This window comes from Salvelinus alpinus, chromosome 3, assembly GCF_045679555.1.
Source record: "Salvelinus alpinus chromosome 3, SLU_Salpinus.1, whole genome shotgun sequence".
NCBI classification, from domain to species: Eukaryota; Metazoa; Chordata; class Actinopteri; order Salmoniformes; family Salmonidae; genus Salvelinus; species Salvelinus alpinus.
In genome coordinates, this window is record NC_092088.1 from 102,354,701 (window position 1) to 102,368,287 (window position 13,587).

The 13,587-nt window shown below is 45.5% G+C and overlaps 1 protein-coding gene across 1 annotated transcript in view; it reads right to left on the reverse strand.

Moving 5' to 3' along the window:
- The window catches only part of LOC139571631 (ubiquitin thioesterase ZRANB1-like), a 60,169-nt gene that overhangs the window by 35,349 nt on the left and 11,233 nt on the right, over window positions 1-13,587 (reverse strand). Inside the window, exon 2 of the mRNA XM_071394683.1 lies at window positions 1,185-1,372. Within this exon, the coding sequence (XP_071250784.1) occupies window positions 1,185-1,372 (188 nt within the window). The remainder of the gene's footprint in view (window positions 1-1,184; window positions 1,373-13,587) is intronic.

Sequence of the window (13,587 nt, forward strand, 5' to 3'; positions counted from 1 at the left end):
GCTTTGGCAGGAACTAATGGGGATCCATAATAAACCTCAGGAAGAGTAGCTGCTGCCTTGGCAGGAACTAATGGGGATCCATAATAAACCCCAGGAAGAGTAGCTGCTGCCTTGACAGGAACTAATGGGGATCCATAATAAACCCCAGGAAGAGTAGCTGCTGCCTTGGCAGGAACTAATGGGGATCCATAATAAACCCCAGGAAGAGTAGCTGCTGCCTTGGCAGGAACTAATGGGGATCCATAATAAACCCCAGGAAGAGTAGCTGCTGCCTTGGCAGGAACTAATGGGGATCCATAATAAACCCCAGGAAGAGTAACTGCTGCCTTGGCAGGAACTAATGGGGATCCATAATAAACCCCAGGAAGAGTAGCTGCTGCCTTGGCAGGAACTAATGGGGATCCATAATAAACCCCAGGAAGAGTAGCTGCTGCCTTGGCAGGAACTAATGGGGATCCATAATAAACCCCAGGAAGAGTAGCTGCTGCCTTGGCAGGAACTAATGGGGATCCATAATAAATACAAACCAAAATGTTCTCATATTCTATGCTAGTTGTACCCACGCTAGCATCTTTAGATCTCCCCTTTCTTAATTTCTAACAGATATTTTCATCTCTGTCACATGAAACCGCTCACACATGCGGTACGCTTTGGAGAACAATGTTTCCCCGCTAATTGCAATTTGGAAGATTTGCGCATACAGCCATGTGCGTATTGTTGAACTTACAATATGAATAAATAAAACTGGATCAACATTTTAAGCTAAACGATCTGATATGTTGCATCAGCCTCATTGTTTGTTTTTTTAAATTATAAGAGTATTTGGATTAGTAAAAAAAAATAACAAAATCTGTCCTACTTGCATTTTTTTGTTTGTTTTGTGACCCGTTTCAGGAAACTTATGTTGGATTTTCAAGATGTCTGACTCGGGAAACGAACGAGTACAGTTGCTTGCTTATATATGAATTACAGTTGTGATAAGTCTGGCCATGAGTCAGACGCCATTTTGTTTTTTTCATCTGTATTCTTTGTCTCCCTGACTTGTAATCACTTTACGTTCAAACCATTCGGATACCTGGTACTGTTCTATATAGCTAGTCGGGTCCATGTGAGGGGAAAAAATGTATTCGAATCTGGACATTCACCCTGACTCTTATGTATTTCCCCCAAAAAAGTAACTTTACCTCAGTGAGAAGGATAGCCAACATGTCCTGTCTCTGGAAGCGGATGGCTAGGTGAACTAGCGTAAAGCCATCGTTGAAGGCAGTGGCGCGGTTCAGGAGACGGACCTCGTCTGAAGTCATCTGACGGGCGATGTCACCGCCCGACGACTTGTAGGCCTCGACAGCAGCCATGTTCCCCTCCACCACACCTGCAGCACAGACATTTATTACCATTTAGTCTCCATGTTAAATCATAAGTAGACACCTAGGCTACATTTAGACAGGCAGACCAATTCTGATTTATTTATTTTTTTATATGTGTTTTGCTTTGAAAAGAGCTGATGTGATTGGTCAAAAGAAGATCAGAATTGGGCTTCCTGTCTCAAGGTAGCCAGAGAGACAGGGAAAAGGAGGGAGGAAGTCATTACTGGGGATGACCCGGAACAAGTTATATTACATGAAAACTTTATTTGTCTCCGGAGAGATATTGATTGTGCAGCCAGGAGTAGGCTACACAAGACAACAAATAGCACTACAGTATACACGTTTAAAACACATGATGCATCTATACATAGTCTGTGAGGGTGCAGAAGAATGGAGGAATGACATCGTTGTGTTGGGGGGAATTCACCCACACAGAGACAGAAGCAGGGAGGAATGACATCGTAGTGTTGGGGGGGGAATTCACCCACACAGAGACAGAAGCAGGGAGGGATGACGTCATAGTGTTGGGGGGGGAATTCACCCACACAGAGACAGAAGCAGGGAGGAATGACGTCGTAGTGTTGGGGGGGAATTCACCCACACAGAGACAGAAGCAGGGAGGGATGACATCGTAGTGTTGGGGGGGAATTCACCCACACAGAGACAGAAGCAGGGAGGAATGACGTCATAGTGTTGGGGGGGAATTCACCCACACAGAGACAGAAGCGGGGAGGAATGACATCGTAGTGTTGGGGGGGAATTCACCCACACAGAGACAGAAGCAGGGAGGAATGACATCGTAGTGTTGGGGGGGAATTCACCCACACAGAGACAGAAGCGGGGAGGAATGACGTCGTAGTGTTGGGGGGGAATTCACCCACAGAGACAGAAGCAGGGAGGAATGACGTCGTAGTGTTGGGGGGGAATTCACCCACACAGAGATAGAAGCAGGGAGGAATGACGTCGTAGTGTTGGGGGGGAATTCACCCACACAGAGACAGAAGCAGGGAGGAATGACGTCGTAGTGTTGGGGGGGAATTCACCCACACAGAGACAGAAGCGGGGAGGAATGACTTCGTAGTGTTGGGGGGAATTCACCCACACAGAGACAGAAGCAGGGAGGAATGACGTCGTAGTGTTGGGGGGGAATTCACCCACACAGAGACAGAAGCAGGGAGGAATGAAGTCGTAGTGTTGGGGGGGAATTCAACCACACAGAGACAGAAGCGGGGAGGAATGACTTCGTAGTGTTGGGGGGAATTCACCCACACAGAGACAGAGAAGCAGAGAGGAATGACTTCGTAGTGTTGGGGGGGAATTCACCCACACAGAGACAGAAGCAGGGAGGAATGACGTCGTAGTGTTGGGGGGGAATTCACCCACACAGAGACAGAAGCGGGGAGGAATGACGTCGTAGTGTTGGGGGGAATTCACCCACACAGAGACAGAAGCAGGGAGGAATGACGTCGTAGTGTTGGGGGGGAATTCACCCACACAGAGATAGAAGCAGGGAGGAATGACGTCGTAGTGTTGGGGGGGAATTCACCCACACAGAGACAGAAGCAGGGAGGAATGACGTCGTAGTGTTGGGGGGGAATTCACCCACACAGAGACAGAAGCGGGGAGGAATGACTTCGTAGTGTTGGGGGGAATTCACCCACACAGAGACAGAAGCAGGGAGGAATGACGTCGTAGTGTTGGGGGGGAATTCACCCACACAGAGACAGAAGCAGGGAGGAATGAAGTCGTAGTGTTGGGGGGGAATTCAACCACACAGAGACAGAAGCGGGGAGGAATGACTTCGTAGTGTTGGGGGGGAATTCACCCACACAGAGACAGAAGCAGGGAGGAATGACGTCGTAGTGTTGGGGGGAATTCACCCACACAGAGACAGAAGCAGAGAGGAATGACTTCGTTGTGTTGTGTTGGGGGGGAATTCACCCACACAGAGACAGAAGCAGGGAGGAATGACATCGTAGTGTTGGGGGGGAATTCACCCACACAGAGACAGAAGCAGGGAGGAATGACATCGTAGTGTTGGGGGGGAATTCACCCACACAGAGACAGAAGCAGGGAGGAATGACATCGTAGTGTTGGGGGGGAATTCACCCACACAGAGACAGAAGAAGGGAGGAATGACATCGTAGTGTTGGGGGGGAATTCACCCACATAGAGACAGAAGCAGGGAGGAATGACGTCGTAGTGTTGGGGGGGAATTCACCCACACAGAGACAGAAGAAGGGAGGAATGACATCGTAGTGTTGGGGGGGAATTCACCCACACAGAGACAGAAGAAGGGAGGAATGACATCGTAGTGTTGGGGGGGAATTCACCCACACAGAGACAGAAGAAGGGAGGAATGACATCGTAGTGTTGGGGGGGAATTCACCCACACAGAGACAGAAGCAGAGAGGAATGACATCGTAGTGTTGGGGGGGAATTCACCCACACAGAGACAGAAGCAGGGAGGAATGACTTCGTAGTGTTGGGGGTGAATTCACCCACACAGAGACAGAAGCAGGGAGGAATGACGTCATAGTGTTGTGATGGGGGGAATTCAGTCCACTGACTGACACACTGTGTACCTACCACTGTGAGACTGCCAAGATAAATACACCACTGTACAGACAGTGTGAATCCCTCCCCCCCACGGCTAGGGTGTTCCTCCCTCGCTTCCACAAACACTGTTCTACTGTCAGATCCTGTCATCTCTCCCTACTCTAGTCATCCACAGAAAGGGAAATATTACAGCTGGCAGTGAACAGTCAACAGTCAGGCTGGTCATTGTTAAGAGATATACTGTAGGTCTAGGCCTGTAGAGCTGGCTGTGAACAGTCAGGCTGGTCATTGTTAAGAGATATACTGTAGGTCGAGGCCTGTAGAGCTGGCAGTCAACAGTCAGACTGGTCATTGTTAAGAGATATACTGTAGGTCGAGGCCTGTAGAGCTGGCAGTGAACAGTCAGGCTGGTCATTGTTAAGAGACATACTGTAGGTCGAGGCCTGTAGAGCTGGCTGTGAACAGTCAGGCTGGTCATTGTTAAGAGACATACTGTAGGTCGAGGCCTGTAGAGCTGGCAGTCAACAGTCAGGCTGTCAGGCTGGTCATTGTTAAGAGATATACTGCAGGTCGAGGCCTGTAGAGCTGGCTGTGAACAGTCAGGCTGGTCATTGTTAAGAGACATACTGTAGGTCTAGGCCTGTAGAGCTGGCAGTCAACAGTCAGACTGGTCATTGTTAAGAGACATACTGTAGGTCTAGGCCTGTAGAGCTGGCTGTGAACAGTCAGGCTGGGCATTGTTAAGAGATATACTGTAGGTCGAGGCCTGTAGAGCTGGCTGTGAACAGTCAGGCTGGTCATTGTTAAGAGACATACTGTAGGTCGAGGCCTGTAGAGCTGGCAGTCAACAGTCAGGCTGTCAGGCTGGTCATTGTTAAGAGATATACTGCAGGTCGAGGCCTGTAGAGCTGGCTGTGAACAGTCAGGCTGGTCATTGTTAAGAGACATACTGTAGGTCTAGGCCTGTAGAGCTGGCAGTCAACAGTCAGGCTGGTCATTGTTAAGAGACATACTGTAGGTCTAGGCCTGTAGAGCTGGCTGTGAACAGTCAGGCTGGGCATTGTTAAGAGATATACTGTAGGTCGAGGCCTGTAGAGCTGGCAGTCAACAGTCAGGCTGGTCATTGTGAAGAGATATACTGTAGGTCGAGGTCTGTAGAGCTGGCAGTCAACAGTCAGGCTGTCAGGCTGGTCATTGTTAAGAGATATACTGTAGGTCGAGGCCTGTAGAGCTGGCTGTGAACAGTCAGGCTGGTCATTGTTAAGAGACATACTGTAGGTCGAGGCCTGTAGAGCTGGCAGTCAACAGTCAGGCTGTCAGGCTGGTCATTGTTAAGAGATATACTGCAGGTCGAGGCCTGTAGAGCTGGCTGTGAACAGTCAGGCTGGTCATTGTGAAGAGATATACTGTAGGTCGAGGCCTGTAGAGCCGGCAGTCAACAGTCAGGCTGGTCATTGTTAAGAGATATACTGTAGGTCGAGGCCTGTAGAGCTGGCAGTCAACAGTCAGGCTGGTCATTGTTAAGAGATATACTGTAGGTCGAGGCCTGTAGAGCTGGCAGTCAACAGTCAGACTGGTCATTGTTAAGAGATATACTGTAGGTCGAGGCCTGTAGAGCTGGCAGTGAACAGTCAGGCTGGTCATTGTTAAGAGACATACTGTAGGTCGAGGCCTGTAGAGCTGGCTGTGAACAGTCAGGCTGGTCATTGTTAAGAGACATACTGTAGGTCGAGGCCTGTAGAGCTGGCAGTCAACAGTCAGGCTGTCAGGCTGGTCATTGTTAAGAGATATACTGCAGGTCGAGGCCTGTAGAGCTGGCTGTGAACAGTCAGGCTGGTCATTGTTAAGAGACATACTGTAGGTCTAGGCCTGTAGAGCTGGCAGTCAACAGTCAGGCTGGTCATTGTTAAGAGACATACTGTAGGTCTAGGCCTGTAGAGCTGGCTGTGAACAGTCAGGCTGGGCATTGTTAAGAGATATACTGTAGGTCGAGGCCTGTAGAGCTGGCAGTCAACAGTCAGGCTGGTCATTGTGAAGAGATATACTGTAGGTCGAGGTCTGTAGAGCTGGCAGTCAACAGTCAGGCTGTCAGGCTGGTCATTGTTAAGAGATATACTGTAGGTCGAGGCCTGTAGAGCTGGCTGTGAACAGTCAGGCTGGTCATTGTTAAGAGACATACTGTAGGTCGAGGCCTGTAGAGCTGGCAGTCAACAGTCAGGCTGTCAGGCTGGTCATTGTTAAGAGATATACTGCAGGTCGAGGCCTGTAGAGCTGGCTGTGAACAGTCAGGCTGGTCATTGTGAAGAGATATACTGTAGGTCGAGGCCTGTAGAGCCGGCAGTCAACAGTCAGGCTGGTCATTGTTAAGAGATATACTGTAGGTCGAGGCCTGTAGAGCTGGCAGTCAACAGTCAGGCTGGTCATTGTTAAGAGATATACTGTAGGTCTAGGCCTGTAGAGCCGGCAGTGAACAGTCAGGCTGGTCATTGTGAAGAGATATACTGTAGGTCGAGGCCTGTAGAGCCGGCAGTCAACAGTCAGGCTGGTCATTGTTAAGAGATATACTGTAGGTCGAGGCCTGTAGAGCTGGCAGTCAACAGTCAGGCTGGTCATTGTTAAGAGATATACTCTAGGTCGAGGCCTGTAGAGCTGCAGTCAACGGTCAGGCTGGTCATTGTTAAGAGATATACTGTAGGTCGAGGCCTGTAGAGCTGGCAGTCAACAGTCAGGCTGGTCATTGTTAAGAGACATACTGTAGGTCGAGGCCTGTACGCTTGCTTCGCTTTGTGTCGGCCTTTAGCCTAGATAACGTCCCTCAATGTACATTGACGTACATCCAACCCGTGAAGCCAAGTTTGTATCGTCAACATTCAGACAGGTACATGAGCTTTCCATTTGAAATATTATGTCTAGCGTGGCCACTAAAGAAGAGATATTGTACATGGACATTGTTAAGAGATATAGTCCTACTACCTTGCTTTGTGTGTAACCTAGATAATAAAAAAATACCCCTTGATGTTGAAATACATCTGTAAGGAAAGTTTAAAATCATCCAAAATTCAGAATCATTGCAGGCAGAGGTAGGCGCTTTCCCATTTGAAATATGTCCCAAATGTGCTGCTTCTACAACAGTCTCTGAATGGATTAAAGCTTGGATCGGCTCCAGAGATACGTCCCCATACAGAAAGCTGGTTATAAAATGCTAGATGTAATTGACAGGCTGTGGTGTTCATTAAAATACCTACATCATTATCCATCACATACTGAATGGGCTCCATACTGTTCCTAGTCACTGCCAATTAATCTACAGCCCCCAAAGGGCTTTGGTGCTAAGTCCTTATGTAGGTTAGTATGCATTATGAAGTCATTAAGTAGGTTAGTATGCATTATGAAGTCATTAAGTAGGTTATTAGGCATTACGAGGGTCATTATGTAGGTTAGTAGACTTCATGAAGCCATTATGTAGGTTAGTAGGCATTATGAAGTCATTATGTAGGTTATAAGGCATTATGAAGTCATTATGTAGGTTATAAGGCATTATGAAGTCATTATGTAGGTTAGTAGGCTTCATGAAGCCATTATGTAGGTTATAAGGCATTATGAAGTCATTAAGTAGGTTATAAGGCATTATGAAGTCATTATGTTGGTTGGTATGCATTATGAAGTCATTATGTAGGTTAGTAGGCATTATGAAGGTTAGTGTTCCTAGTCCCCCAAAGGGTTTTCGTCGTAAGTCATAATGTAGGTTAGTAGGCTTTATGAAGCCATTATGTAGGTTACTGTTCCTTGTCCCCCAATGGACTTTAGTCAAGAGTAGTGCACTATATAGGGAGTCATTTGGGAGGTATCCTTTATCTCATTTGAGTAAGGAGGAAGAGGAGGAGGAGGAAGAGAGCTCTGATATGACAGCAGGGGTGGAAAAAGTACTCAATTGTCATACTTCAGTAAAAGTAAAGATACCTTTAATAGAAAATGACTCAAGTAAAAATGAAAGTCACCCAGTAAAATACTACTTGAGTAAAAGTAAAAGATACTTAAGTATGAAAATTAAAAGTATAAACAATTTCAAATTCCTTATATTAAGCAAACCAGAAGGCACAATTAAATTGTTATTGACGGATAGACAGGTGCACACTCCGAACATAATTTACAAACGAAGCATTTGTGTTTTGTGAGTCCTCCAGAACAGAGGCAGTAGGGATGACCAGGGATGTTCTCTGTTTAGTGAGTCCACCAGATCAGAGGCAGTAGGGATGACCAGGGATGTTCTCTGTTTAGTGAGTCCTCCAGAACAGAGGCAGTAGGGATGACCAGGGATGTTCTCTGTTTAGTGAGTCCTCCAGAACAGAGGCAGTAGGGATGACCAGGGATGTTCTCTGTTTAGTGAGTCCTCCAGAACAGAGGCAGTAGGGATGACCAGGGATGTTCTCTGTTTAGTGAGTCCGCCAGATCAGAGGCAGTAGGGACGACCAGGGATGTTCTCTGTTTAGTGAGTCCACCAGATCAGAGGCAGTAGGGATGACCAGGGATGTTCTCTGTTTAGTGAGTCCTCCAGATCAGAGGCAGTAGGGATGACCAGGGATGTTCTCTGTTTAGTGAGTCCTCCAGATCAGAGGCAGTAGGGATGACCAGGGATGTTCTCTGTTTAGTGAGTCCTCCAGATCAGAGGCAGTAGAGATGACCAGGGATGTTCTCTGTTTAGTGAGTCCGCCAGATCAGAGGCAGTAGGGATGACCAGGGATGTTCTCTGTTTAGTGAGTCCTTCAGATCAGAGGCAGTAGGGATGACCAGGGATGTTCTCTGTTTAGTGAGTCCTCCAGATCAGAGGCAGTAGGGACGACCAGGGATGTTCTCTGTTTAGTGAGTCCTCCAGATCAGAGGCAGTAGAGATGACCAGGGATGTTCTCTGTTTAGTGAGTCCTCCAGATCAGAGGCAGTAGGGATGACCAGGGATGTTCTCTGTTTAGTGAGTCCTCCAGATCAGAGGCAGTAGGGATGACCAGGGATGTTCTCTTGATAAGTGTGAATTGGACCATTTTCATGTCAAAATGTCAAGAAAGGTCGTTGTGAGGTCAGGACCGCTCAGATCAACGCTACTCCTCGGCCAGATCGTCCAGTGTGCGCTCTGAATGCCCCGATCGGACAACGCCCTGAATTTACGAACGCCCAGAGCGCACTCTGGCACTCCAAATTGAATTTACAAACACACCCCGAAGTCTAGCTAGTAATATGTTAAGCTAACAAGCTAGCAAGAAGATGCATAGCAACAGCATCAACTTCCGTTAGACAGACGAAGCGCTAGAAGGCTCAACTGAAAAGATCACCGTTTGTTTTACAGTACACTAAAAGTAACTAATAGTATGTACTCATTAAGTAAGTAGTATACAGTATGTTAATATGGGTATTCGAACACAGCTAATGTGTTTTTAGGTATGATGTAGTTTGTTGATTATAACGACATGGAGGTATGTTAAAAAAAAACAACCAACCAAGCATATCCCAAATGTTTATAGAACGATAAAAACATTTTTTTTAATAAACTACAGCTGTTGTGGGGTTATGGGTAAAATAGGCGATTTAACATGGGAGTAAAGGGTGTACCCTACGGCTGTACCCTACTCGGGGGTGTGGTCACGTTAAGCCACGCCTCACCGTGTACATCCATCTTTCAGTATGATTAAATGTATACACTCAGTACCATGTTTCAATCCTATTTCCCCCATCCTCTCTATTCAATTGACCAATAGGATAATAGTATTCTCAGAACACTGCATTGTATAACATTTTTTCCCCCCCCCCACTTCACTCAATTCAACACATCAAAGTGTAAAATGTAATGACTTGACATGGACTCATTCTTTCCAACAGGAAAACACGAACAAAGTTACTGTTGTTGGTTTACTGAAACGGAACAAATATTACACAAACATCTGCTTCCTTCTGCTATGGAAAACCAATGACATCATCGGATCAGAGTTTTCCTTCAGAATAACCAGAATAACCTGTGCTCTAATATTGGTCAATAAGTCAGATAATAAACTGGAAGGTGATGTCTGGTTGGCCTCATTCGCTCCCCGAGTGGTGCAGTGGTCTAAGACACTACATCTCAGTACAAGACTCGTCACTGCAGTACCTGGTTCGAATCCAGGCTGCATCACAACCGGCTGTGGTTGGGAGTCCCATAGGGCGGCGCACAAATGGCTCAGGTTTGGCCGGGGGGGTAGGCCGTCATCGTAAATAAGAATTTGTTCTTAACTGACTTGCGTAGTTAAATAAAGCCTAACCTAATAACCCAGTTAATATCACATTCATTGGTCAATATGCATGTCTCAAGACAATATTGTGTCTCAACAAACTCTCTAGCCAGACTTATGACATTATTGTATCTCAACAACAGACTGGCCAGTCATTATGTAGGTTAGTAGGTGGTATGACATCATTATGTAGGTTAGTAGGTGGTATAACATCATTATGTAGGTTAGTAGGTGTTATGAAGTCATTGTTATGAAGTCATTATGTAGGTTAGTAGGTGGTATGACATCATTATGTAGGTTAGTAGGTGGTATAACATCATTATGTAGGTTAGTAGGTGGTATGACATCATTATGTAGGTTAGTAGGTGGTATAACATCATTATGTAGGTTAGTAGGTGGTATGACATCATTATGTAGGTTAGTAGGTGGTATGACATCATTATGTAGGTTAGTAGGTGGTATGACATCATTATGTAGGTTAGTAGGTGGTATAACATCATTATGTAGGTTAGTAGGTGGTATGACATCATTATGTAGGTTAGTAGGTGGTATAACATCATTATGTAGGTTAGTAGGTGGTATGACATCATTATGTAGGTTAGTAGGTGGTATAACATCATTATGTAGGTTAGTAGGTGTTATGACATTATGTAGGTTAGTAGGTGGTATGAAGTCGTTATGTAGGTTAGTAGGTGGTATGAAGTCATTATGTAGGTTAGTAGGTGTTATGACATCATTATGTAGGTTAGTAGGTGGTATGAAGTCATTATGTAGGTTAGCAGGTGGTATGACATCATTATGTAGGTTAGTAGTAGTTTACAATTGGCTCATTCATCCCCCTCCTCTCCCCTGTAACTATTCCCCAGGTCGTTGCTGCAAATGAGAACGTGTTCTCAGTCAACTTACCTGGTAAAATAACGGTAAAATAAAAAAATAAAAAGTAGGTGGTATGACATCATTATGTAGGTTAGTAGGTGTTATGACATGATGTAGGTTAGTAGGTGTTATGAAGTCATTATGTAGGTGGTATGATAGGGCAGCCAAATGATTGCGGTCACCGTAATAGCTGTTCGAAAAGCATTTTATTGTATAAAAAAAAAAAAGGTTTTCTTTGACGCACATTTTCTCCAATCCTCCACCTCTGACCGCATGTGCTGCCATAGAAATATAATGAATAGAACAAGCGTCCTCATTCAGGAGCGAAGCAGGAAGTAAAATATGTGCCATGTGATTTGTTGATTCAACTCAACTGACATTACAAAAAACAATACATTCCATTGTATGAGCCACATCACTTTGAATGAACATTCTACATTACCATCTAGTGTAGGTTTACCCTGATGTGACGTTTTGATTACCATCTAGTGTAGGTTTACCCTGATGTGACGTTTTGATAACCATGTAAATCTCTCTGGATAAGGTGACTTTTATCAATATACGCTCGTCTCCATTTACTCTCAGATTCAAAACGGCTAATTAGCATCAAAGTACACCTTATACACAAGACTACAAATCCCTGCAAGCTCCTGCACGTCCTCTCTAGTTCACACTTTAGCTAAACATGTATTGGGGTCATTTAAATCTGGCACAAGACAAGTTGACAGAGTTGTCCGTTTTAAATAGCAGGCAGCCATTGAGAGAGAAGCGATGAGTTTAGCAGTCAAATGAACACGGTTAGAGAGGTTCCAAGCCTGTTCTATTCATTCCATTTGTGTGCGCTGCTGCATTGTGGGGGGGGGGGGGGGCATAGAGCCCCACAGTGGAGGTGTCATAATACCCATAAAACCTAGCTGTCAAACAGGGAAATGATTCCATTCATTTTTCCCCTTAGGAGATTTTAAGAAACACTTAAAAATAGGGGCTGTATTGTGTAGGCCTACCATTGCGTGACATTTTGATACCCATGTAAAATCTCTCTCGGACAAGGTGACTTTCAATCAATATATTTCGGCTTTATTTACGCTCATATTTCGAAAATGCTAACTAGCATCAAAGTAGACATGCAAGACTACAAATCCCTGCATGTAAGACTACAAATCCCTGCATGTAAGACTACAAATCCCTGCATGTAAGACTACAAATCCCTGCATGTAAGACTACAAATCCCTGCATGTAAGACTACAAATCCCTGCTCTAAGATGAAACCTTTTCTAAAAACAGGTTGTGTCAATTTAAAAGTTACACGAGACAGTTCACACACACAATTGTCAATTTAAAGAAATGCAGACAATTGATTCATTATTACATTTATCTCGCATTAGATCGTCTAATCCAGAGATTCCTACCTTTGCCTCGACAGTCTCGTCCAGAACACCACGCTATTTTGTAGTTCTTTATGAAATAATCCAAGCTTGATGATTAGTTGGTTATTTGAAATTAGCTGTGTGGCGCGAAGGCGAAAAACTAAAATTTGTACAACCCTGTCCTAGGCAACCAAAGACTGGTTTCCTTGTTTCAGCAGGGAGCAACGTTTCAGCACATTGTTAAGAGTCCATGTTATGGCTGTTCAGTCCACTATTATGATATATATATATATACATACACTGGTCAAAAAAATAAAGGGAACACTAAAATAACACATCCTAGATCGGAATGAATGAAACATTCTTATTAAATACTTTTTTCTTTACATAGATGAATGTGCTGACAACAAAATCACACAAAAATTATCAATGGAAATCAAATTTATGAACCCATGGAGGTCTGGATTTGGAGTCACACTCAAAATGAAAGTGGAAAACTACACTACAGGCTGATCCAACTTTGATGTAATGTCCTTAAAACAAGTCAAAATGAGGCTCAGTAGTGTGTGTGGCCTCCACATGCCTGTATGACCTCCCTACAACGCCTGGGCATGCTCCTGATGAGGTGGCGGATGGTCTCCTGAGGGATCTCCTCCCAGACCTGGACTAAAGCATCCGCCAACTCCTGGACAGTCTGTGGTGCAACGTGGCGTTGGTGGATGGAGCGAGACATGATGTCCCAGATGTTCTCAATTGGATTCAGGTCTGGGGAACGGGCGGGCCAGTCCATAGTATCAATGCCTTCCTCTTGCAGGAACTGCTGACACACTCCAGCCACATGAGGTCTAGCATTGTCTTGCATTAGGAGGAACCCAGGGCCAACCGCACCAGCATATGGTCTCACAAGGGGTCTGAGGATCTCATCTCGGTACCTAATGGCAGTCAGGCTACCTCTGGCGAGCACATGGAGGGCTGTGCGGCCCCCCAAAGAAATGCCACCCCACACCATGACTGACCCACCGCCAAACCGGTCATGCTGGAGGATGTTGCAGGCAGCAGAACGTTCTCCACGGCGTGTCCAGACTCTGTCACATGTGCGTGTGAACCTACTTTCATCTGTGAAGAGCACAGGGCGCCAGTGGCGAATTTGTCAATCTTGGTGTT